This window comes from Sarcophilus harrisii, chromosome 5, assembly GCF_902635505.1.
Source record: "Sarcophilus harrisii chromosome 5, mSarHar1.11, whole genome shotgun sequence".
In the NCBI taxonomy this organism is placed as follows: Eukaryota; Metazoa; Chordata; class Mammalia; order Dasyuromorphia; family Dasyuridae; genus Sarcophilus; species Sarcophilus harrisii.
The window spans coordinates 104,920,763-104,944,524 of record NC_045430.1 but is presented as its reverse complement, the minus strand read 5'-3'; the positions used below and the strand labels follow the sequence as shown (position 1 = coordinate 104,944,524).

General features: G+C 34.5%; 1 protein-coding gene and 1 long non-coding RNA gene across 3 annotated transcripts in view; one reads left to right on the top strand and one right to left on the bottom strand.

The window, feature by feature from the left end:
• GRIN2B (glutamate ionotropic receptor NMDA type subunit 2B) overlaps window positions 1-23,762 on the top strand; it is a 661,880-nt gene that overhangs the window by 574,498 nt on the left and 63,620 nt on the right. For both annotated transcript variants that reach the window (XM_031938228.1, XM_031938229.1), the window contains exons 6-10: window positions 3,917-4,119; window positions 4,600-4,771; window positions 4,949-5,102; window positions 9,221-9,346; window positions 12,488-12,717. In XM_031938228.1, the coding sequence (XP_031794088.1) occupies window positions 3,917-4,119; window positions 4,600-4,771; window positions 4,949-5,102; window positions 9,221-9,346; window positions 12,488-12,717 (885 nt within the window). The remainder of the gene's footprint in view (window positions 1-3,916; window positions 4,120-4,599; window positions 4,772-4,948; window positions 5,103-9,220; window positions 9,347-12,487; window positions 12,718-23,762) is intronic.
• Window positions 10,948-14,602, bottom strand: LOC116419241. The gene is made up of 3 exons (XR_004229496.1): window positions 14,440-14,602; window positions 13,922-14,041; window positions 10,948-11,292 (listed from the first exon to the last, which is right to left on the bottom strand). It is a non-coding gene; the product is annotated as an uncharacterized LOC116419241 (long non-coding RNA).

Below are 23,762 nucleotides of genomic sequence, written 5' to 3'. Positions count from 1 at the left end.
TTCCTTACACATAACTCTATTTATGGTGTCCATAACTTTTTCCTGAGGCTGTCTCCATGACTCGGAATACCATCCCTTCTGTCCTACACCTCTTAGCATCCCAAGTTTCTTTCCAGGCTCAGGTCAAATGCCAACTTTTATATGAAGCCTTTCCTTATATCTCTAGGTACTAGTGATTCCCACATCAATATTACTTTGCATTTATTTTGATATACTATTTATGTACATGTTATCTAATTCACCTGAATTCTAATTTCAAAAACAGGAACAATTTGACTTTCCCCAACAGCTAGTACTATCTATACCTGTTGCATAGGAAGTATTTACTATAATGTTTCTTGATTGATTCTTATTTTTTTTGTTAAAAAATAGCAAAAGAGCCATAAGTTGATGTTACAATAAACATAAGCATTTATTCATTTAAAAATATTAAGGACATAGCACTGTAGGTTATGGGAAGTTTAAAATATGGTTCTGGTCCTGCTGCACTGAATAGCAAAACATTCAGGAACAGAGAGGCAACATTTCTATTTACTGTGTCCTGGTGAGATAGCAATGGGAGGACTGTATTTGGTTCTGGAGGTCACAATTTAAGAATGTTTTGATAAATTGGAAAGTATACAGAAAAGAACTCCCAGGATGATGAAGAGTCTTGAGTCGACATTATGAGTTTCAACTGAGAAAAATGGGGAAGTGTAGCCTGGAGAAGAGAAGGTTCAGGGAATACATGACAGCTGTTTTCAAGTATTTGAAAGATGATCATGTGGAAAAAGGAACAGATTTGTTCTATTTGGCTCCACAAGGACAGATCCAGGAACAGGAAGAAGTTGTAAGGAACAAACAAATATAGGCTGATGTCAGGGAAAACTTCCTAACAACTAGACCTTAACAGAAGTAAAATGGTCTGCCTTGGAAAGTGGGTGAATTCACTCACATTAAAAATCTTCAATTAGAGTTTGAATGACTACTTCTCAAGCATTTTATATGGTATTTTTTTAGGAAGTACTATATGGCAACTGAAGTCCCTACTAGCTCCCAAAATTATGTGATTCTGTGATCACCAAAATCCTTATGATATAGCCATACATATAACATAGTAATAATATATACATGAAAGTGAAATATTTATTTAAAGCAAGGTATATAGCTAGATTCCAATTAGAATGAATAATAAAACTCCTGAAGTTGTTGCCTTATTCAAACTTATGTTTTATATTTCCCTTGCACTGGAACCAATTACCATATATTTATGTAATTATAACTTTAAATAGTGCAACTTCAAATACACATGGGGTTCAATAATCACATTAATAGGGATCTAGCTAGCTATAATTTTGTTATAAGTGAACAGTATAAAATAGCTTTTGGAGGGTGAAATCACCATGGACTGGAATGGTTAAGGAAGTCTGCTGAGAATAGGATAGATGAGATCTGTAAAGGTGGGAAGAAAAAAAGTGACATAATATAGATATAGAAATAATGATAATAAGAATTAAGTAGACCATAGATTCTTTGAGTTGAAAATGATCTTCAAAGTTATCTATTTCAATTTCCCAATCCATTCTGGAGCCCCTTTTATAGTATCATTTCAAATAACTGAAACCTCTCTAGTTCATAAAATAATTTGTCATATTTTTTGATAATTCTAATTGTTAAAAATTTTTATCTTATATTAACCTGTGCAGTACTGTATGTTGCTTTTGTCTGTTAGTCCTAGAGTCCTGTCCTCTAGAATTATATTCAATAAATATATTTACTTTCCCACAAATAATATCATTTAAATATTTCAAGAGAGCTATCAAGGCCCCTCAAGCCTTTTCCTAACCTGGTAAACACCTATGGTTTTTTTGGGCAATCCTTATTTGACATGACTTCCAAAGACCCTTCAATATACTAGTCATCATCCTCTAAAGCCAGCTATTATTTGTTGATCACTATCAAATGATATTATAGGTAGAAGACACCTTAGAAGTTGTTTGGTATAAATGTGGCACTCAAGTCTGAATGCAACAATCCAGATATATTTTCACCAGCACCACACATACTGAAACTATTATCTCCTTGATATCATAACATAGCACTTCTATTAATGAACGTTAAGCCTGCATTAGTTTTATTGCTGACTCCATTATACTGCTGGCTTATATTGAGCTTTCAACCAACTAGATGCAGTATGGTATAGTGGTCCACTCACTTGACTGGCAATCAAGAGATCTAATTGTAGAGTCACCTCTCACACTAACTAGCTGTATAACTTTATTAGTAACAATAATAGCTAGAATATATATAATGCTTTGCTTTTCAAAGCATACTACATATATTAAGTCATCTGATTACTTAAAGCACTGAGAGTTTGATTCTCAAGTCTCCCTAGCTCCTTTTCATGTGAACAGGTGATTAAACCAAATACCTTCAGACTAAATTTGCTATTAAAAAAATCTAAAGGCAAGGCTTTTAAATATATTCTTATTAAATCTCATTTTATTAGATTAGTCCATATACTGTTCTATTGTTAGTTCTTTGAATTTTCAGTCTAATATGTTACTCAATATATTAGCAAGTTGTTCCAGATTTTTGTCATCTATCATTCTGATAAACATTATTTTTGAATGTTTATTCAAGTCATTGGGCAGTCATTATCTGACTATACTATTATGCAGCCCATATTTTCCCTTCTTGTTCATAAGGATATCAAAAGATATTTTGTCATATGTTTTTTAAAAAATCAGGTTTTAGTACATGCCCTTATTTAGCCATTCAATTAGACTTGTAGACAAGGAAAAGAGCCAAATTTGGAGCAACTTGTTCCTAGTGAATTCTAATAACAAAGATCACTGCTTTCTTTTCAAATTAGAATGGAAATATGTGTTTTGAGATCAAAAAGGAAGTCAGATTAGGCTCATATGAAGTACTTTGAGGACTTTGGGCTTAATTCTATAAGTGATGAGAAAACATTAAAGGATCTTAAGTAAGACATTAGCTTTAAAAGGAAGTCATCTGTTTTGGAAAATCAATCTGATGATGATAATATACATGGAGAAGTAGAAGATATTAGGATTGGAGAGAATAGTTAGAAGGCTATATGAATTGTCCAGGTGTGAGGTGATACAGACTTATATTGGAAAAGATTAAATTGCTATTATCTTTCTTTTCATAAGTGATCACACTGAGATGGTAAAGATTGTGATTTTCTTGCTATTATAGCCTAATTAAATGGCGGAATTGAAAGTTATATAGGAACTTGCTGAAGGAGGTTTCCTAATATTGTTCTCCTTATGGCCCATGACAACCTGTGCTAATTTAATTCAGGGCTCCAGTATAGCCCATCTCTGTTTTGACCTGTAATAACTTTTGAGAATCTGTATAAAAGAATTTAGGTCTGCTTCTTTTGGTTCCACTTTTCTATTGACTCATTGATGGGTGGTTGTCATTTTTAACTATTATGATTTTTATTGCAATTCGAGGAAAAATCAAAACCTATTGAAAAAAAAAACTTCCTGTCATACAATTTTCTGTTTAAAACTTTCCCTAAAGTTAACTTGGGGGAAGTTAGATGACTGAATGGATAGAGTTCTAAGACTGGAATTGGGAAATCTCATTTTCCTGAGTTCAAATCTGGCCTTAAGCTTTTTAGCTATGTGACCAGAGAAAGCTCACTTTAACCCTGTTGAACCAGAGAAGGAAATGGCAAACCGCTCCAACCTTTTTGCCAAGAAAACCTCAAATGGGGTCATGAAAAGTTAAACAAAACTAGAGCTACTGAACAACAATAAGGGGTTAAATCTAGTGTCTATTTTGAGAGTTGTCTTCAACAATATGTTTGGTTCACATGTTGGTCTTATAGAAGCTAGTGAAAGCTAAACAAAATAACTGTTGTCATTGGCACTTTCTGAATCTTTCACTCATCTCTCTGCAGGTAGGAAAGTGGAAAGACAAAAACCTTCAGATGAAATACTATGTATGGCCTCGTGTGTGTCCTGAGACTGAAGAGCGGGAGGATGACCACTTGAGCATTGTCACCCTGGAAGAGGCTCCTTTTGTCATTGTGGAAAGTGTGGATCCATTGAGTGGAACCTGCATGAGGAATACAGTTCCCTGCCAGAAACGCATTGTCACTGAGTATGGCAAACTGGTTCTTTGTGGCACCACCTTGGTCAGCTCATACCCTGTTGTTGTCATCTAATTGGCCTAAGCCATGATTCTCAGAATAAATACTTATTTCAGATTTTCCTTACTAAAACTTTGAGTTAGTTATTATGGTCCTATATTCTGATGTCTAGAGTAGTCTATTGTCTAGAGTCTTCATTACCAAGGCTTTGGTGTATTTACTCTGATTATATTCATGGTAGTTATGTCCCTCCTTGGTTCTACTATCTGCGATTTTAAGTTTATGAATGGTTTTATGATGTTTTTCTTAAGACAGAACCTGTGAAACGAGCCATTTAAAATTTATAGAAAATAGAAACTACCTGAGCATTCAATACCAATACAAATAGTTCTGAGAGATGAAGGGGAGCATGCTTTTGGAATGGGGATGTGGTAATGTGAAAGAGAACACTTTGTCTTCTATATTAATCTTTAGTTATTATCATTGGTTAGGAACAAAACAGATGAGGAGCCAGATTACATTAAAAAATGCTGCAAGGGTTTCTGCATTGACATCCTCAAGAAAATATCTAAATCTGTGAAGTTCACCTATGACCTCTACCTAGTTACCAATGGCAAGCATGGGAAGAAAATCAATGGAACCTGGAATGGTATGATTGGAGAGGTGAGTTTTAGAGGGGAATGTATGATTTTCTTCTTACAATTACCAGATATATTTTCTGAAACTATTATTCATCAGATTTTTCTGAATAATCTTGGGTATTATTTTCTTTTCATTTTCCCACTTTCTGTTTTGTACATTCTAAATGAAATATTATCTTCCCCCTTTTCCTTCTTCAAGGTGGTCATGAAGCGTGCCTACATGGCAGTGGGATCCCTTACCATCAATGAAGAACGCTCAGAAGTGGTGGACTTCTCTGTGCCCTTCATAGAGACTGGCATTAGTGTTATGGTGTCACGAAGCAATGGGACTGTCTCACCATCTGCCTTCTTAGGTAAATGACATATTAAAGAGGGCATGGAAATGTAAGATGAGAATAAATAGAGAGACAAGAAGAAAATACTGCTATTTCCATTTTTTCAGGAGTTAGTTTCCTAGGAACTAAATTCAGCCAATAATTTTGAGTTCTTCAAACTTAATTTATTCTTAAACATGGATATGCCAAAATTCTAGGATTTCTTTGGGATGGAATTCGTGATTATAGGACCTAGAATAATTATGTGGAAAGAAAGTTATTCAATGCTTTGTTTGGTGTTCTACTCTTGAAGAGGTTTCTACAAGGAAACACTCAGTTTTCTGCCCATTCCCCCATATTCTCAATGAAAAACATTCTAGTATCCAAGAATATTTATGAACTAACATTGAACACTAACCACTAATCACATTCCTATATTTAGGTCAAATTATTTTCATTTCCTCCATTTCTTTCTAAAATATCTTTGAACATCAATAGATATTAAAGAAAACCATATTTAAATCCTCCCTAAAACCCAAAATATCATTATCTAAGCTTTCGGACTAGAAGAGAAAGTGCACGCTGATATCCAAAGATACAAATAATAATAGAGATTTGTAGAATAATACTTGGGTCCAGGAGCAGTCATTAACATGACAGAAGAATGAGGACCATTGTAAGGATCAACACAAGGATCAGTGTTACTATGTTACCAACATGTTCAAACACACAAAAGATTATCATGGGATTGTAGGGAAAGAAGAAAGTTTAAAGTCAATGTACTCCCTTTAGTTATTTACAAAGGTTAACAAGAAGGCTACTGACTAGTTAATTATCCAAGTTGAGGTTGGAATAGAACAAAGACAAAAAGAGTATATTAATTTTATATCACTTGATAGCCCTGTGACATTTAATCTACCAACCTGCAAACCACTTCCATATAGTACAGAATAGTTCAGTAGAATGTATGTTCATTTCTGAAGATTTGTCTTGGTTCATTTCTAATTACTCAAAAAAAAAAATAAGCCTTTTGCAATTCCCTTAGGAATTCAGTAGTAAAATAGGTTTTGAAATAAGAAAATAGTTTTCTAATTAAATTTATATTCGCTTCTGTTCAACTTCACCATTATTAATCATAAGGAAGAGGGAGCAAACTGCATGCTAATTCATTAGATGTGAGTTTACAATGTATTCTCACAATTACAAAGGCCAGAACTATTTTGGGATGAATTTGAAGAAGTATTGTATCATGGGACAGAATTGTCATCATTACTTTCTACACTACTCTACTGAAATGACAACTAGAATATAATGTTCTCTCTTTGGACAATTCAATAAAAGAGATATAGATAAATTGGGAACAATTCAGAAGAAATTATTATGAAAATTTAAAAATTATACTGTGAGATAGCAATAGCTTGTCTATTGTTAATTGGTGCCATAGAACCATGGCATTAATAAAGACTGCATTCTGTAGTTAGATCATCTGATTTGCATCAGGGGTAGTTAGCTGAATGGTATTACAGTAAGGGTTTGACAGTATTGAAATGAGGTTTGGTTCAATGCATTTAATAAATTATAATCTCATCAATGTCAGTAATTCCTCCAATGGTTCCTGTCACAATGTATCTTTCCATTTTAGGAAACTTGTCCAAATCCTTCCCTCTATTGAGCATCTAATCACCAAGATGGCAGTAGTTTTTTGGGTTCCTTAACATTATGAGTATACCAGGGCAGAACTTGGGGAAGTCATTTATTATCTTATGTCCATGATGGACCTACTTCCTTTTCTAGTTGTACATGTCTTTGATGTCATCATTTATACTACTTCTGGCAAGCAATTTGTTCATGATCACATATAATGATGACCCTCTTACTTTTTATTCTCAAGAGTATGTTTTATTTATAAATTAATTAATTTTATTTATATGATAATAATAACATTTCTTTTTTATGGAGAGTTTAAAGGTTTAAAATGCATTTTTCTTACATTAACTTTATGGTTATGTACTTATTAGTTTCTCTGCTTCACAAATGAGAAAACTAAAGTATAAAAGCTACAAGAGTTACTCTGGATTGATGTTTGAGTCCCACTCTGCTATCTTCAAATACAGTATTTTTTCATGTACAGGGATCAAGGAGAGTAAGAACTGAGGAAACACAATAAAATTTAACAGTTAAGAAGTAATTGGCAATCTTGAAAAAGAAGTTTCAGAACAACAGTAAGGTTGGACATCAACTTATAAGGATCATAAGATGATAGATTTAGAACTGAATGGGACCTCCCCTTTGCCATGAAGGACTGAGGGATTGAGAAATGAATAACTAAAGAGGAAGCAGAGGTAATGAGTGTAGATGATTTTTTCAAGGAATTTGACAGTGAAAGGCAGCTCTAAAGCATAAGAACTTGAAGGCACAGTTAGAAGACTGACCTTATAGATAAAGGACCTCTTTTCCTCAGAGACAAGAAAAAAGAGGAGTTGACTGGTGAAAATGTGAAAGAGTTTGAGGTGTATAATAGAAAAAAGAAGTGGGAATTTATTAATTCTTTTCTCATGTAGACAATTGGTCAGAGGGTCATTCTAATGAACCCCTATTTTAAATTTTGATGTTATCTTCCTCTGGAGAGTGTGGGTATATCCACTGGTCACTTTGAGAGGACTAGGTAATAACTAATGATTCATGCCTATTAATCACTAATAGAAACTTTACTCCTCTGAGAGAATTTCAAACTGACCACATCAAATGAGCCCTACTGCTCCACAGTAAAACTTCTATTCTTCTCTCCTTCAGGGGCTTTTTCAAACCTCTTAACTTTATTTCCCACTGGGATGAGTTTCTGGAGACCATGAAATTGAAGAGCTCAGTCTACTGTGTAGGGGTGAGGGCTCATTCAATATGGTGGGTTCCTCAAGCAGGGTGTAGCAGTTTAGAAATACAGAGGGAGAAAATGAGGAACAAGATGGCAAGAGATGAAGCTTATAAGATATGAACAGCAGTGGACTAAGAGAGCAAAGCTTTCAGGCTAATGTATGTTCAGAAATGGCCAACTATAAAAAGAACCTTTGAAAGTAAGGAAAGCAAGATTAGATTGATTACTGGTGATAGACTGGAAGAGTAGGGAGGGCCATGCCTAATGTAGATAAATGGTTGAAAAGGTTGATTGGTTTGTTGAACCCAAGGATGTTTTATTAACACAAAAATTATAACTGTTTTGTTTTGTTTTAAATTTCCACAGTATAGCATAGCCCCATAGAGAGTGATAGAGAGCTGAATGATCAAGAAGGGTAGAATGTACTCTAGGCTCAGGTCATGACTGTCTCTCTCCTTGTATGATTTTAGGCCAGTCATTTAAGAAGCTTTGGTTTCTTTATATGTAAAAATGTGAGGATTGGTTTAGATCAAGGGTCAGCTAACTTCTGTGTTTCTTAGGGCCTTCAAGCTAATGAGGGGAAGCTAGATTAAGGAGACAGAATGCTGGGCCTGGTATTAGGAAGCTTTATCTTCATGAATTCAAATCCAACTGTGTACCTGGGCACTTCACCCTATTTGCCTCAGTTCCTTATCTGTAAATAAGCTGGAGAAGGAAATGGCAAATCACTGCAGTATCTTTGCCAAGAAAACCTCAAATGAGGTCACAAAGAGCTGGACACAGCTGAAAAACCATGAACAACAAACTAAGAATGGTTTTTACATTTTAAAATAAGCATGTAAAATTTAAAATGCTTAAATTTTAAATGTAAAAACCATTTTTAGCTCACCTGCCTTATAACAACAGGTATATGTGGTCAAATTTAGCCTAGGGGGCCATAGTTTGCCAGTCTCTGGATTAGATGATCTATTACAGTCTGTTCCCGCTGTAATTCTTAGAATGCCGTCTTTCTTTTTGATTATTTATTTGCACCCATGCACATTGAGTTTGTGCTTTACTTTTTTCATCAACCAGGACTTTCAGGTTCTACTTATAGTTATCAACAAGAGTCAGTTTGCAAATAAAAGTCAAGACTTTAAACCAGAAAACCACATTAAAGTGTGACTATCTTCCTTGTATATTAGAAAGATGGAAACACCGAAATGAGGATCAGTATAATTGCTTGGGTTCTCTGTGTTACTATGTACATGTGTTTACATGACTTCTGTTTCTTTCCTTTCACTAGAGCCATTCAGCGCTGATGTGTGGGTTATGATGTTTGTAATGCTGCTGATTGTCTCAGCAGTTGCAGTTTTTGTCTTTGAATACTTCAGCCCTGTGGGTTATAACCGGTGCCTTGCTGATGGCAGAGGTAAGGAGAAACTCAGCTGCCATACTTTCATATTCCCTTCTCCCCCCAGTTGCCAGTTCTTATATGTGTTCTTTTTCCCATTTAGTTTAAGGGTGCTTCTGCTCCCACTCATTGAACTCTGGAAATGAAGCCTTGGCCCTTTAATTTGTCGTTCTATTCTACCTTTGAAGGGGCTTTAATTGGAGGTGGATCCAAGATGGCAGAGTAAAGGCAGGAACAGAAGTCCCTTAATTGAAAAAATCATTGGAAACTATATATTCTCTTCCTAGCTCTTATGATAAACTTCAGTCTCAAGAACAGTTCTATTGCCCATCATTCAGATCCTCTTTCCTCCTAGTAATACAAAAGAGTGGCCAGATTTCTGAGGAGATACAGTTAACGACTGAAATTCCTAATGACAAAATGCTGTTAACAAGGAGGTTCCCTTCAAGGATGTACAGCAGATAACCTGAAACTGGCAGGGTACCTTCATTAAAAAACTAATCCAAGGGGGCAGCTAGGTGGCACAGTGGACAGAGTACCTGCTCTGAAGTCAGGAGGAACTGAATTCAAATCTGTGCCTCAAACAGTAAACACTTACCAGCTGTGTAATCCTGGGCAGGTCATTTAACCCCGACTGCTTCATCCCCCTCAAAGAAAAACTCCTTCCAAGCTAGAGCCTTTGGTATTTACCAAGCATAAATATGCTTGGTAAATAAGCACTGAGGTTATGGTTTTGATATATGAATTGATATATGAATATATGATATAAATATATGAATTGAGTGGACAACAATTATTGACACCATTTTTTTAATTGCTAAGATTTAAAGTTTTTTAAGATTTTCAAAACACTTTGCAAATACATCATTTTATCATTGTGACATCTCTGGAAAGCATCATTTTAGAGGTGAGGAAACTGAGGCAGGACATGTATAAGTGACTTATTCAGAGTCAAACAGTTATTAAATATCTGAGCTGTATTTGAAATCAGGTCTTCATGGTTCTAGATTCAATGCTCTATCTACTGTGTCACTTAGCTACCTCTATAACCTTTGCCAAGGATCTCCTGACATCTGAGAGCTTTTCCAATTATGGGAATTAACTATTGGATACACTCTGGAGAGGACCAGTGATCATATTTCTAAATATGACTGTATTGTTAAATGGGTGTGCAGATATTTAAAAAGTCTTAAAACTGATATATTTTAAGAAAATAAGTTAAAATTACAAATTACTAAGCTTAATAAACTATGAGGCAATTTTTTGCTTTACTGAACCACTTTATTAAAGGACTAATTATGGATAATTTAAAATAACAAACTCACCTAGGAATTTTAAAATAATCTATTTATAGAAATTAAATTTACACAAAGCTCTGTGTAAATATTTTTGTGTAAATCAAGGCATACCTATGTAGATGTTTATACAGAGGTAGGTTGTAAAATACAGTTCCTAATGTTAAAGATGACTGAACAGATGTTAATAGAACCGTGTTTGTCAACATAGGCATATGTTAATGCTAATATGCAGAAAAAAATGTGAGAGCAAATGTTCATAATTACATATGAGGGGTCAAATGCAATTCTATATATTGAGGTAGATGTCACCAATTGATGAATGCCGGTTTTTATTTTTCTACTGATGGGGCACATGAGCTATGACTCACATGGACTTGTGGAATAAAGAACTCTAAAGGCATTATGCAAAGATCCGTTGAGGGTAATAAAAAAGAGACAGTGTACCAGTCCTCTCTCTGTAGAGAAACTGTTCATAACTATCCCATATATTGGGCAACCAATGATTGCCCACCAGTTTCCTAAATGGATACTTACAGTCTAGGAGTCAGAGTATATTTTTGAAGGGTCAAATGGCAGGTAAGTAGAAGGATCCAGTTTATCAAAAAGATCTGAAGCCAGTGATACCATATCTTAAATGCCTCATTCTGGAATAGGTGCTATAACAGGCTATAAAATAAAACAACAAACAAAAAATAAGAAGAAAAAAGAGAAAATAAAATTGTATTATATATTATATATAATGTATTGTAATTGTACATTTATTATGTATTTTATTTTTATTATATATTTATAAGAATAGCAAATTGAATATAATATGTTTGCAGTTTCATGTGCAATCATCTTTTTATTTTACTATATTATGGAAATTATTGTTTTATTTCTTTAAATAAAAATTAAAGCAAAACAAAAGAAGACCATTTTCTTCTACTTTACCACTAGAGACAACCTTATGTACCTTAAACCAGGTAGCATAAATAGAATTAGTTATCAAAGACAAATTTTGAAGAAGACAATAAAAAAGAATATATACTTTCAGTGTTCTCCTGGTATATGATAATAGCATTTCTAAAATAAAGAAAACAAATAAGAAAGCAAATGCAACAGACAGGATGGGTTATAAAGAATATGGAACTTAGGGCCAAGAGCTAAGTTTGATCTTGAGCATATCATAAGATTGTACCTTCTACTTCCCTGAGTTACATTTTATAAACTGATAGAAAAAGAAGATATTAAAAAATGAATTACCTCTCTGAAAGACCTATTCTGAACCTAAAATAGATAATTTGCTTTATAAATATAAAGCGCTATACCAATGTAAACCATTATAATGATTAAGAATAAGACTTTCTTTTAAAAGTTTCTTATTAACATGAATAATTTTTTTAAAAATGTGCATGCATTACTTAATTTACTCATGATAAACTAGTTCCTACTTCAGTGTTTGGGGTCAAAATCCATTGTCTATTCTTGCTATATTGATCCCCACGACTTTCTGTCCTCTGTCTCTGACATCCTCTTTTCTGTCTTCTGAAAGTATCAAGGGCAAAGAGAAGGGCAAACATTTACTTAGGGAATTGTCCGGCTGTTGCCTATGACCATCTGGAGAAGATGCTTTGGAGAGATTTCATTTTTTTCATTAAGCATTTGACTAAGGAGCTCTGGGTCCTGACCTGGGAGGTCCTGAGACCCTTGGAAAGGCCCCAAAGCAAGAGGAGGCATTTTGATTCTCTGGAGATGACATTGCCTTTTTGAAGTTGCCCAGAGGGAGGACTTACTCCAGTCTTCATGCATGTCTCTGTAGAATCATTCTGTGTGAGTCCCACTGTCATAACTCCTCAACCTTATCTCTTGGTCCCTACAGAGCCAGGCGGTCCCTCTTTCACCATTGGCAAAGCTATTTGGTTGCTGTGGGGTCTGGTATTTAACAACTCTGTACCAGTTCAGAACCCAAAGGGAACAACCAGCAAAATCATGGTGTCAGTGTGGGCCTTCTTTGCTGTCATCTTCTTGGCCAGCTACACTGCCAACTTAGCTGCCTTCATGATTCAAGAGGAGTATGTGGACCAAGTTTCCGGCCTGAGTGACAAAAAGGTAAGACACCCTTTTGAAAACCTCCTGTTCCCACCCAAAAAACCCTCCCCTGGAAAGAAGGAGCTTGCATTCTTCCTCCAGTTTCCATTTTAATTAGGCTCATGTTTCAAGCTACTGCAAGCAATGAAAGTTTTCATGATGCTAATAATTTTTTCACATCTGCATTTTCTCCTTGTGTTTTTAAATAAATTGGAAGGCAGAAGCACAAGAAATTAGTTTCCCCACTGAAATAATTGTTTTCCCTTCCTGTCTTTATGTGAACCTACTGATTTATGCAGGGAGTGTCATAAATAATCCCTGGGCTACAAATAACCAGCTTGGCTTTGTATCCATTCTCTCTTATGATTGCATATTGGTTTGTTAGGGTCAGGCAGCTAGGTATCTACAGAGGATTGCCTCTGTGTACTGGCCCTGTGGAAGCTTGCTTATTATGACTTACATTTTCCTACAGATGGACCAGTTACTGTAGGCTTACCCTGCCTTTGTTTCTTTTCTGCACACATTCTAGAGGCTAGGCAGGAGGGCTGCTCATGTGGAAGTGTCGGGGTATTTCAGGGTATAAAAAAAACTGGTCTTTAATTTTGTGACTGCCCACATAATATGATGCCAACCTAACAGTCTTTTACCTGTTCTGTTCTGAGATGGATTGCATGGTGCAGAAAACAAAGGAAGATATTTGTTTTTAATTTCCAGTGATAGAGTATGTACTGGCCCATTGGTGATTTTGCAGGACTGATATACATAGATTTCCATGTGAGATTTCCTGTCACCTCTAGCTATGAGACAAATGATCCATGTCACCATCTGAAGCTTGCAGAAAACACCTGGATACTCTAAATGAATCTTGGAAGCTTTTTATTTCTAAAAAAAATATCCTGACATCAATTTCGTCATGCTTTAGAAAATATTCATCTGTTTTAAGAAGTAAATATGAAGTGTAGGGCTGCCAAGTTAGATACTTCATGCTTATTATTTTTAATTTATCATCTGTGATCTCCTGACCCAACAGTTAAGAAAGTAACTTAAACAGTAAATATGAGGATACATTATAGTTGGAATGAAAAGAATTTAGTATTCTCTTTTCTATGACTAAGGTAATCATTTTCCCTAAAAGAGGCATTTGGCCTAGGGGAAAGAGATTGGCCTGGATTCAAATCTGGTCTCTGAAACACATGAATTGCACGATGCTGGGCAAGCCACTTACAGAAACTCTTTACATTTAAAAACTGCAGAAGAGATGGTATCCTTCATAAGTAGAGGACATTTCCTAATCTTGGAGTTCCCTCTATGGATAGAATCATAGATCCAGTTCCTATTTCATTTTCTGCAAAAGAACAGTTAAAAGTATATGAAAAAGTTAACCAGAGTTTAACAAGGAATGAAATTTTGATTTCTTATCATTTTTATTCTCATCTCTTATTTTTTCTTTCTTTCTTTTTCTCTTTTTTGTTTTTTTTCTCCCATTCCCCCTCTTCTTCATTCCTCTTCTTTTCCTCTTTGTAATATTCTGTTTCTCCTTGAAGTTCCCATTAACATATCTGATTCTGTGACTTGGTAGTTAGAGGAAAGGTGAGATTAATATTACTCAAACAGAATGTCTCCGCTCTTATTGTTTCACTCTGGATACCTAAGAATAATACAGTGAAAGGAATCCCCTTGTAATAAAGCTTATGTGAGGACATGCTAAGGGATGGGAGTGATTACACAGAAAATTCAACATACCTTTGTTCATTTAGCTGAGGGTCCATCATGAACAGGATATGAATTTCCCATGTGGCTCTAAAAAAAGAAACCATAGGAAACTTGACTCCTGAATTTTAAACCAGAAGAGTTGACTCTAGGCTCTATTACTAGCCTTGTGGTCCTAAAAAAGTCATTTAAACTTTGTGAGTAATAATAATATTTATATAGTGGTTTAACTATATAAGCACTATATAAATATGTATTTATTAATATCTACAATATGATGTTATATCATTTGATCGTCATAACAATCCTAGGAGGTAGGTACTATTATTGTCCCCATTTTATAGATGAGGAAATTAAAGCAGTTAGAAGTTAAGTGTTTGCTTGGAATCTCACATGTAGCACGTATATAAGGATGAATTTGAACTCGTCTTTCTGCCCAGATCCAAAAATTTATCCACTGTATTACCTAGCTACCTCAAAGTCCTTATTTGTGAAATAGGATTAATAATATTTGTATGAAGTGAATGACTAAAAGGTTTTAGCCAAACCAAGTTTCTGAAGATTGGATAGAGGCTGTTTTTTATCCATCAATCATTCAACAAATATTTTTAAGGATATACCAATTGTCAGGCACTCTGTTTGATCACCAAGAACTTACAAGATAATAAGCTAATATATATATATATATATATTTAGGAGGGAAGCAAAAATGGGAAATTTAGATGATAATTTTGTGGTATATTTGAAAGGAATAGCAAGTTGGGCAGAGTAGATTTACAGTTTCATGTACAATTGTCTTTTTATTGCACTGTTACAGAAATGCTTGTTTTTCCCATAAATTAAAAATAAAATTTCTTTAAAAATAAATAATATGTAGACAAAGTGATTTCAATGGGGGAAGGGAGGAAGTAGAGTACTAACAATTGCTTAGGCAGGTTCTAAAATTGGACATTGAGAATTCTAAGAGTCGGAGATGAGAGAGAAATGCATTCCAGGTCTTGGGACCATGGAAATGAAAAATGGAATATTATGCATAAGGAATATCAATCCAGCTTTGATAGAATATAGAGGATATGAAGAAGATTAATATAAAAGAAGCCTCAAAAAGTAGGCTTTACTTGATCAGGACTGGCTTTAACTACCAAACAGAGGAAAAGCATTTATTTTTGCACTTTATTCTATAGGTGTTCTAGGAGTTTTCAAGATGATTATAACTGCATTTTAGGAATATCACTTGGCTGCTTTGTTGAGGATAGATTTCAGCAAGACAGGACTCCATTGGCAGGAAAATCAATGTGGAGGTAGTTACAGTAATCTAGGTGAAAAGTGATGAGGGACTGGATCAAGGAGAGACAGATGCAAGATATTTTGCAGAGGCAGAAATGAGAAGACTTAGCATGTTATTGAATGATGGTGAGCAAGAAAGAGTGCCAAGGACAGATTCTGAGGTGAACTTGGTTGGCTCAAAAGACGTTAGTGTCCTTGACAGAAAAAGGCAATCAAAAAATCACTGGCAATTGGTGAAAACAGTTTCAGCTGAACCAGTGCATCAGAAGCCAGCTTACAATGGCTAAGTAAAAAGTGAGGAAAAGGAGATAAATAAAAGACAAGAAGCTTTTTTGAGGAGTTTGGCTGTGAAAGGGAGAAGTATAAAGTAATAACTTAGGAGATGGTAGGGTCAAGTGAAGAGTTTTTAAGGTTGGCAAGATTTTAGGCATATTTATAGGCAGTGGGAATGGAGCCAGTAGATAGGAAGAGATTGAGGATAGGATTGGCAGGGGGTAGGATAGGAATGATTCCAGGTCTAATTTCAAGGAAGAGAGAGAGGAGTAAATGCATACAAGTCGAGGGTATTGGCTTTGGCAAGATTGAAGGGTCACCTCTTCATCAGAAATTGGAGCAGGGAGGGCAGAAAAGGGCACATTGTCAACTGATTTTGAAATATAAAGTATGTGAAGGGAGGTAGTTTTGTTCTATATTGCAAAATTGTTTTATGCAGATGTAATAGAAAGGGATTGAATTTATTTTGGAATGCAAAATTATTCTGTGTGTTAGCCATGTAGAAAAAATTTAGCTAACAGGGATCTTTATGAACAAACATTCTACTTAGTTTATCATTTGATAATATATTTTTATGCATTTTAGAACCTTACAAATGTGAAAAAATAAAAAAGCATATAATATGTACACTGTTTACTCTGCATAATTGTCAAAATATGTTTAAATAACTGACATATTTAATTGCATATTCATATAAGGGAAAGTAATATGAATTAAATTCAAAACTTTCAACAAACTGTTTAAAATGTTATCATTCTTATTGTTTTCGTTCAAAAATGCTTAAAGGAAGCAGGCTTGCGTAAAGTCAAGAAATCATAAAGTTTTCATTAATATATAAAAGTTTTCACAATATAATATGTGAACATATTTTCATGAAATTTATATGAAATGAAAATGAAAATTTAAAATATCAAAACAATTTGAGATGAGAAGTGAAATAGATTTGAAATTTAAGTCTCATAAAATGAATACTTAAAAAATATTTCTCAAATTTTTCTTTGAATATAATGCCAGTATGACTTGATTATAATGAAATGGTAAAGAATGCTTGTAAATGAAATGAAAAATATTTATTGGTACAAAGTATAATTCACTCATTTTTATTTTTATGAAAAAATGTACAAAGATCTCACTTATATAAAATTATCAAGTTGAGAATATTCAAAGTAAAAGTTATATTATAAATTCTCCTTTTTTATGCACATTACCCAGATGAATTTTATTTTATGTTTGTACTATTGAAATATATTATGTTGGGGAAATTTATAATGCTCAGTCACATGCTTGTGTTCTTAAGCACTCATCTTTTCATTTGTGTGCATATTGTAATCTCTCTATGACCTATTTATTAGTCTTATGAATTATTGTGGTCAAAACAATCAATTCTTTATATAACTGCAAAATTAACTAAGGTGATCTTTGTATGACAGATACTGGGCCCATACCTTTTTTTTTTTTTTTTTTTTTGCTGAGGCAGTTGGGGTTAAGTGACTTGCCCAGGGCTACACAGCTAAGAAGTGTTAAGTGTCTGAGACTAGATTTGAACTCAGGTCCTCCTGATTTCAGGGCTGTGCTCTATCCACTGTGCCACCTAGCTGCTCCTAATACCCTCTTCTTGTACACTAGGCCCATACTTGCCAACTTGGTACCAATGAGACCTTGAATTCTATCATTCTGGCCTTTGAGAACCCGAAATTTTCAGTAAGAAAAGTATGAAAGAATTTAGGGTATACAAAAAATGGTGATTAATGGAGTTTCAAAAACATTTTTTTGGGGGGAAGGGGGATTTGAGGAGAAATAGAACTGTCAGATGATTTTAATTGTTTATTACTGTGTCAGTGGGGCAAAAAACATTGGTCTTTCTCCTTCCTCTCTCTCCCCACTTCAGAATTCACAATTTACTACATCAGTGCATCCTCAAACTGCTATATCTTTCATCATCTTAAAAATTACTAAAGAGTGGAAGGGGTTTTGTAGCTAGGACCCAGGCTTTCCAAAATGGGTCAGTTTCCCTTCCCCTGGATACTCAAATGTCTTGATATTCAATCGTCAAATTTGAGGCAAGAGAAAAGTGTGTGAAGCAGTCAGCATTCATGTAGCTGTTGGTTTCTGATCGTCAGAGTACCTTTGTATATATACCCCAGATTTCTATTTTCCTGTCCCAGGCTTCCAACACTGCTAGGACCAGAAATTCCTGTGATTGACACGATTAATACACCTCTAGCATTTTTCCTCTGAATAGGCAGAAATTTTAATTTATCAGAAAAATATTAATCTACCATCTTTGGTTCTAATATGGAGGTTATACTTCCGATAGTTTTCTTGGTTGCCATCTGAGAACCTTATTGCATTTCTGAAACAAGGCAAATGTTGCTGCCCGCTCTAAGGGATTCCATATGGTCTGGAGACCATCTCCACATTGAAACGTGCTAGTGGCACAGCACTGGCTTCTGGGCACAAGCAACAACACTGTGTTACATCATCCCCAGAGGAACTATCTTCTTTGTTCTCTGAACAAACTCTAGATTGGGAACCAGAGGAAGGCTGCTATCCTCATTCTAGTTAGAACTAGTTAGAACTACATTCTCTGGTCCAAGACAAACAAGTCAATTCCGCACCATTAAGCCATAAAATTCAAGGGAGGCAACAGGAGACTATTTTCAGCCAAAGCAGCCTGAGATTTGTGATTCAGTTGCATCTTGAAGTACCTTAGTGGCTCCGATCCTGGGAACTCTCTGGGGCTATGGGTAGACTAAAGATTTAAGATTTGTTAGGAGAGGAAGGTCTAGGATGTGACAATCAGAAAACAGAGGGTACAAACCCAGAAGTACTTGGAACAATAGCTGGCTTTCTTTTCCTTAATAGCTAAATTTGCATACTCATGTATGTGTAGAATGTTGTATATACTGTTAGACATGCTAGTTGGTAGATACGTTAGTTGTTTTCATTGTTATTTATTTTAAATTTTAAAAACTTTAAATTTTCATAAGGGAAAAATTGCTGCATAGAGAAAGAAAAAAAGATGATTTCTAAAAGAATATATTATAAAAACAAAATAGATTTGTTGTTTAATAGCATGGTGTTATTCTGAAACATAAGAAAAATCATGTATCCATCTGGCTAACTCTAGACCGACCAACATGAAGCACTGGGACTGCTGAGGAGTGAACCTTAAATTGACCCAAAACTGTTTGGTTTCCTTAGAAAACAGGTATCACTATATCTCTGCAGATTCCATGGGACCACTGCCATCAGAAGAATATCACTAACCCAGATCCCCCAGCCTACTATTGTCTTGGCTGGTTTACAATTCTATGTCTGGAGTTTAGCCAGAAACAGAAGGGCTTTTAGACATGACATGAGTGAAATGGAGTCTTCTCCTTGCTGGCCAGTGCTGGCTTAGACAGTAAACAGTCTAAGTTCAAGGGCATTCACTTTTTTTCCGTCTATAAATATCTTCTTTATTACTATACTCTGAGAGGCATTATTTAATTTTATTGTGTAGTATTCCTTGACATATAATCTTCTAACTAGACTTGCTCAAACAACACAAAATTCATGTCTGTAGGATTTTTCACATTCCATTAGAAGAATAAAAGGTTTTAAATAATATAATAAATGATTTAAACAAATGCTTTAATAAATGATTTAAATAAATGTAATCCACATTCCAGAATGCTACATTCTGAAGGTCATGGAACTGGAAAAAAACCTTGATCATTTGGTTTAACCCTGTGACTTCAAGCAGACAGATAGCTAGACCAAGATTTCTTTCTCTCTCTTATATCATGGACCATTTTGGCAGTCTGGTGATTCCTATGGATTCTTTTTCAGAATAATATTGTTGTTATTTAGCATGTATTGGTCTACCTGCCATCTGGAGAAGGGAATGGGGAGAAGGAGGAGAAATGTTAACACATAAGGTTTTGCAAGGGTCAATGTTGAAAAATTACCCATGCATATATCTTGTATATAAAAAGCTATAATTAAAAAAAGAATAATACTGTTGAGTAATTGAAAAAAATGTATGAATTTCAGTAAGAGGTTAGGGAAATAAAGATATATTTTCCCCCATACAGTTTATAGACCTCCTGAAATCTATCAGAGATTTCTTAAGGACCCCACAGATTTCCTGTTAAGATTCCATAATCTTGGTCAACCTATTAAAATCCTTTCTTATCTTTTGGGAAATCTACAGAAATGGACAATCTGTATCCTCCTTTGCGTAATTAAAATATTAACTATACTTTTCCACTCTTACATTTCATGCATTTTACAGTAGTAATTTTTTTTAATTGGGGAAGAATTAACATGTATGTGGCACTCTTGCTAAATAAGAGTGTCACATATAGGTCATTGGCTTGCAATTTATAAAGTTGAACTTATTAAGGTTGTACATAAAGAATATAACTAATAAAATGTTTCTCACTTTTCACTAAACTTCCTCTTTTAATGCTAATATTGGACAAATTACTTCTTTTTCATCATTAACTGTTCTTTAGATATTCTTTGTACAATTCCTAGAAATATTGTAATTGCTCTACAAGTAAACTACAGGAACAAATGGTATTGCAGAGGTATGGAAGTGGAATAGAGGAGTCATGCAACATGAACCCAAATCACTACATTCCCAAAATTATATTTTTAAATGATTTTTCCATTGCCTAGATTTTCTCCTGTATTCCTCCTTCTATCCTCCCAGAAAAGTTTTCCCTTACAAAAGGATTTTAAGAAAAGGAAAAAGGGGTGGTGGTGGAGGAGGAATCAGTGACATCAGTCAGTCCATCAAAAAAAAAATCTGACACTATAGAATGGAGCAGAGTAAAAGAAAGGAGTATTTTCTCATATTTTTTCTTTTCCTAAAATAATTCATTAATGGACCAATATCAATCTAAAAAGAAGTCCATGTTATCAGGATGCAGGATTCTGTCATTAACATTTTTATTAATGAATTAGATGAAGATGTGAATTAGAAAGGGGATCATTCCACTATATTTTGCACTAAAGCATACAAATCTTGGCTACTTTATTCAATTCTGGGAACTTCAAGTGGATTCATTTCAATTCAATAAACTTATTAAAAGCACCTATGTGTCAGGCACTGTACTAAATGCTAGAAAACTGGTTAACAAATTGAAACTAATCTAGAAGAGAGTGAGCAGGATAGTGAAAGGATGGGAAATTGTACTACAACATTAGCTTAAGGATTTGGTCCCAGAAGTGGTCCCAGAAGTCCCAGAAGAAAGACAAGAGCTATCATCAAGTAACTGAAGGACTAGAGTATGGAAGATAGATTTGACTTTCTGTATTGCTTAAGAGGTGAGGATAGAAGCCATAGGTAGATTTTATAGATTTAGGTTTTATAGAAGGGGAAAACATTAACAGAGAAATCCCAAAGAAGTATGGGTTACCTCAGCAGAAAATAAATTTTTCATCATGGGATGGTACCAAGCATATGTTGATTGTCCATTTATTAGGGTACTGTAAAAATTATTTCTATTTGGGTTCAGATTGAACAAAGTTGTTAGTCATCTCTAAAATACTGGACAGTAAAATTAGAATCCCCAAAAGATATCAATATTTGAAAAGATGGGCCGAATAAAACAACATAAAAAGGGATACAGATGTATTTTTTTGAAGGCCCCAAATGAATTAGCAAAGTACTAGCTGAGGGAAACCTGCTTTAGTAACAAGTCATGTGAAGTAAGGAGCAGCATGATTTAGTGGAAAGATAAATAAGAATGATGATAGTTGACATTTACATAGCACTCCAAGGTTTGCAAAGTGCTTTATAAATATTAACTCATTTTATTTCATCCTCAATTCACTATTTCACCCTCACAACAACTCTAGGAAGTAGGTGCTATAATTATCTCAATTTTTCAAGTGAGAAAACTGAGGCAGACAAAAGTTAAGATACTTGCCAGTTAGTTAAGTGTCTGAGGCAGGATTTGAACTCAGGTTTTCCTAACTGCAGGTCCAGCATTCTATCCTCTACAACACCTAGCTGCCTACAAATCCAAGAATATTGGATAAAATTCTGTCAGGACTTTGGCCTGAAATCTGGCTGTGCCATTTTTTTTTTTTATCTGTGTTAATCTTATTTAAGTTACAACAATCTTTGTGCCTCAGTTTTCTTCTAAGTACAAAGAAGCAGTTGGACAAAATAAGGGATTCTTAACCTTTTCTTGTGTCATGGACTCCTGTGATGGTCAGGTACAGCTTTTCAACTCTTTATAATAATGCTTTTAAATATACAAAATAAAATGCATTGGATTTCAAAGGAAACCAATAATACTGGAATAATTATCAAATAATCTTTTTTAAAGTTTACAGACCCCAGGTTAAGAAAGCCTGGAACTAGATGTGTTCTAAGGATTGTCCCAGTTTTAAATCTATGTTTTAGGAATATAAATTGACCATAAACTAACATAAACTCAGAAAAAGCATTAATTTATTAATTAATGAAAAATATTTATTGATAATTAATTATTATATCACAAGTACTATGATAAGTATTAGAATATATATACACATATATATATATGTATATATATACATATATATATATGTGTATATATGTCTGTGTATATGTATATATATATATGTGTAGTGTATGTATGTGTGTGTGTGTGTCTATACATATATATATATATATGAGACAGTCCTTGCCCTCAAAGTTCTGATTAGAACAGACAACACATATAGAAGGATTCAAATATAGGGCAAATGTCAAAGAATAGTGATGAGGTCCATAATCATTAGGGGGCAGTGACAGGTCAAATAATAAGCTCAGGTGTTCCTCTCTCTTATTGCAAACATTGGAGTTGGTGATTTTTCCCATTCACTAAAGAAGTATGAGCAGCCATGTTTGCCCTATATCATGGATGGTCTGGGAAAGTGGAAAGAAGCTTCTCAGGTTCACTTGGATTATTTTCTCAGGAAAATAGACCTGAGTAAAGGAGTAGAGCACTCAGACTCTTCCCTGAAGAGTAAGATTGGAGGTAAGAAAAGGTAGAGTCAAGGTATCTCCATAAAAGTAATAGGAACATGGCAGAAGGTTTGGGGGAAGGGTAAGATCCTAGGTGTATCCAAGCAGGGGGTATGCTAGGGGAAGTACTTTATGAGTCTTGCCTTTCTCAACTCTTGGTTAGATCTAGAGGTGAGAAAGAAAGAGGGAGAAGTGATGTGGCTATAAAAAAAAACAAACAAAAAATAATAGAAGATAGTATCTTGGAAAAGCCCCAATATGACCTTTTCAGCTCAAACAGGTATTACTATGCCCAATTCTAGACACCATATTTTAAGAAGAGTAATGGTAAACTGGGAACCATCCAGTGAATGCTGACAAGGATAATTAAAAGATCTGAAATATGAAGCATAGTTTAAAACAATTGAGGATTTTTAACTTGGAAGAGAAAAAATATTGTTGAAAGGGAGAGAAATATGGTAGTCAGGCATTTATCATACTGAGTCCAAAAATCACTTCCTATAACTTCCACATAAGGTTGTTCACTTGCTCAGTTGTGTCCAAGTCTTCATGATACTTTATGGAGTTTCTTGACAAAGATACTGAGGTGGTTTGCCATTTCCTTCTCCAGTGGATCAAAATAATCCAGGATCAAAACAGCTACTGAGATCTGATACTGATTTCCACTCTGGTCTTCCTGACTTCAGGCTCAGAGATATATCTACTGAGCCATCTAACTGCCTTCTATATAAGCAAAAATGTTCTAATAATTAGAGCAATCTAGACATCAAACAGTTTGTCTTATGTGGTACTGAATAATCTGCTC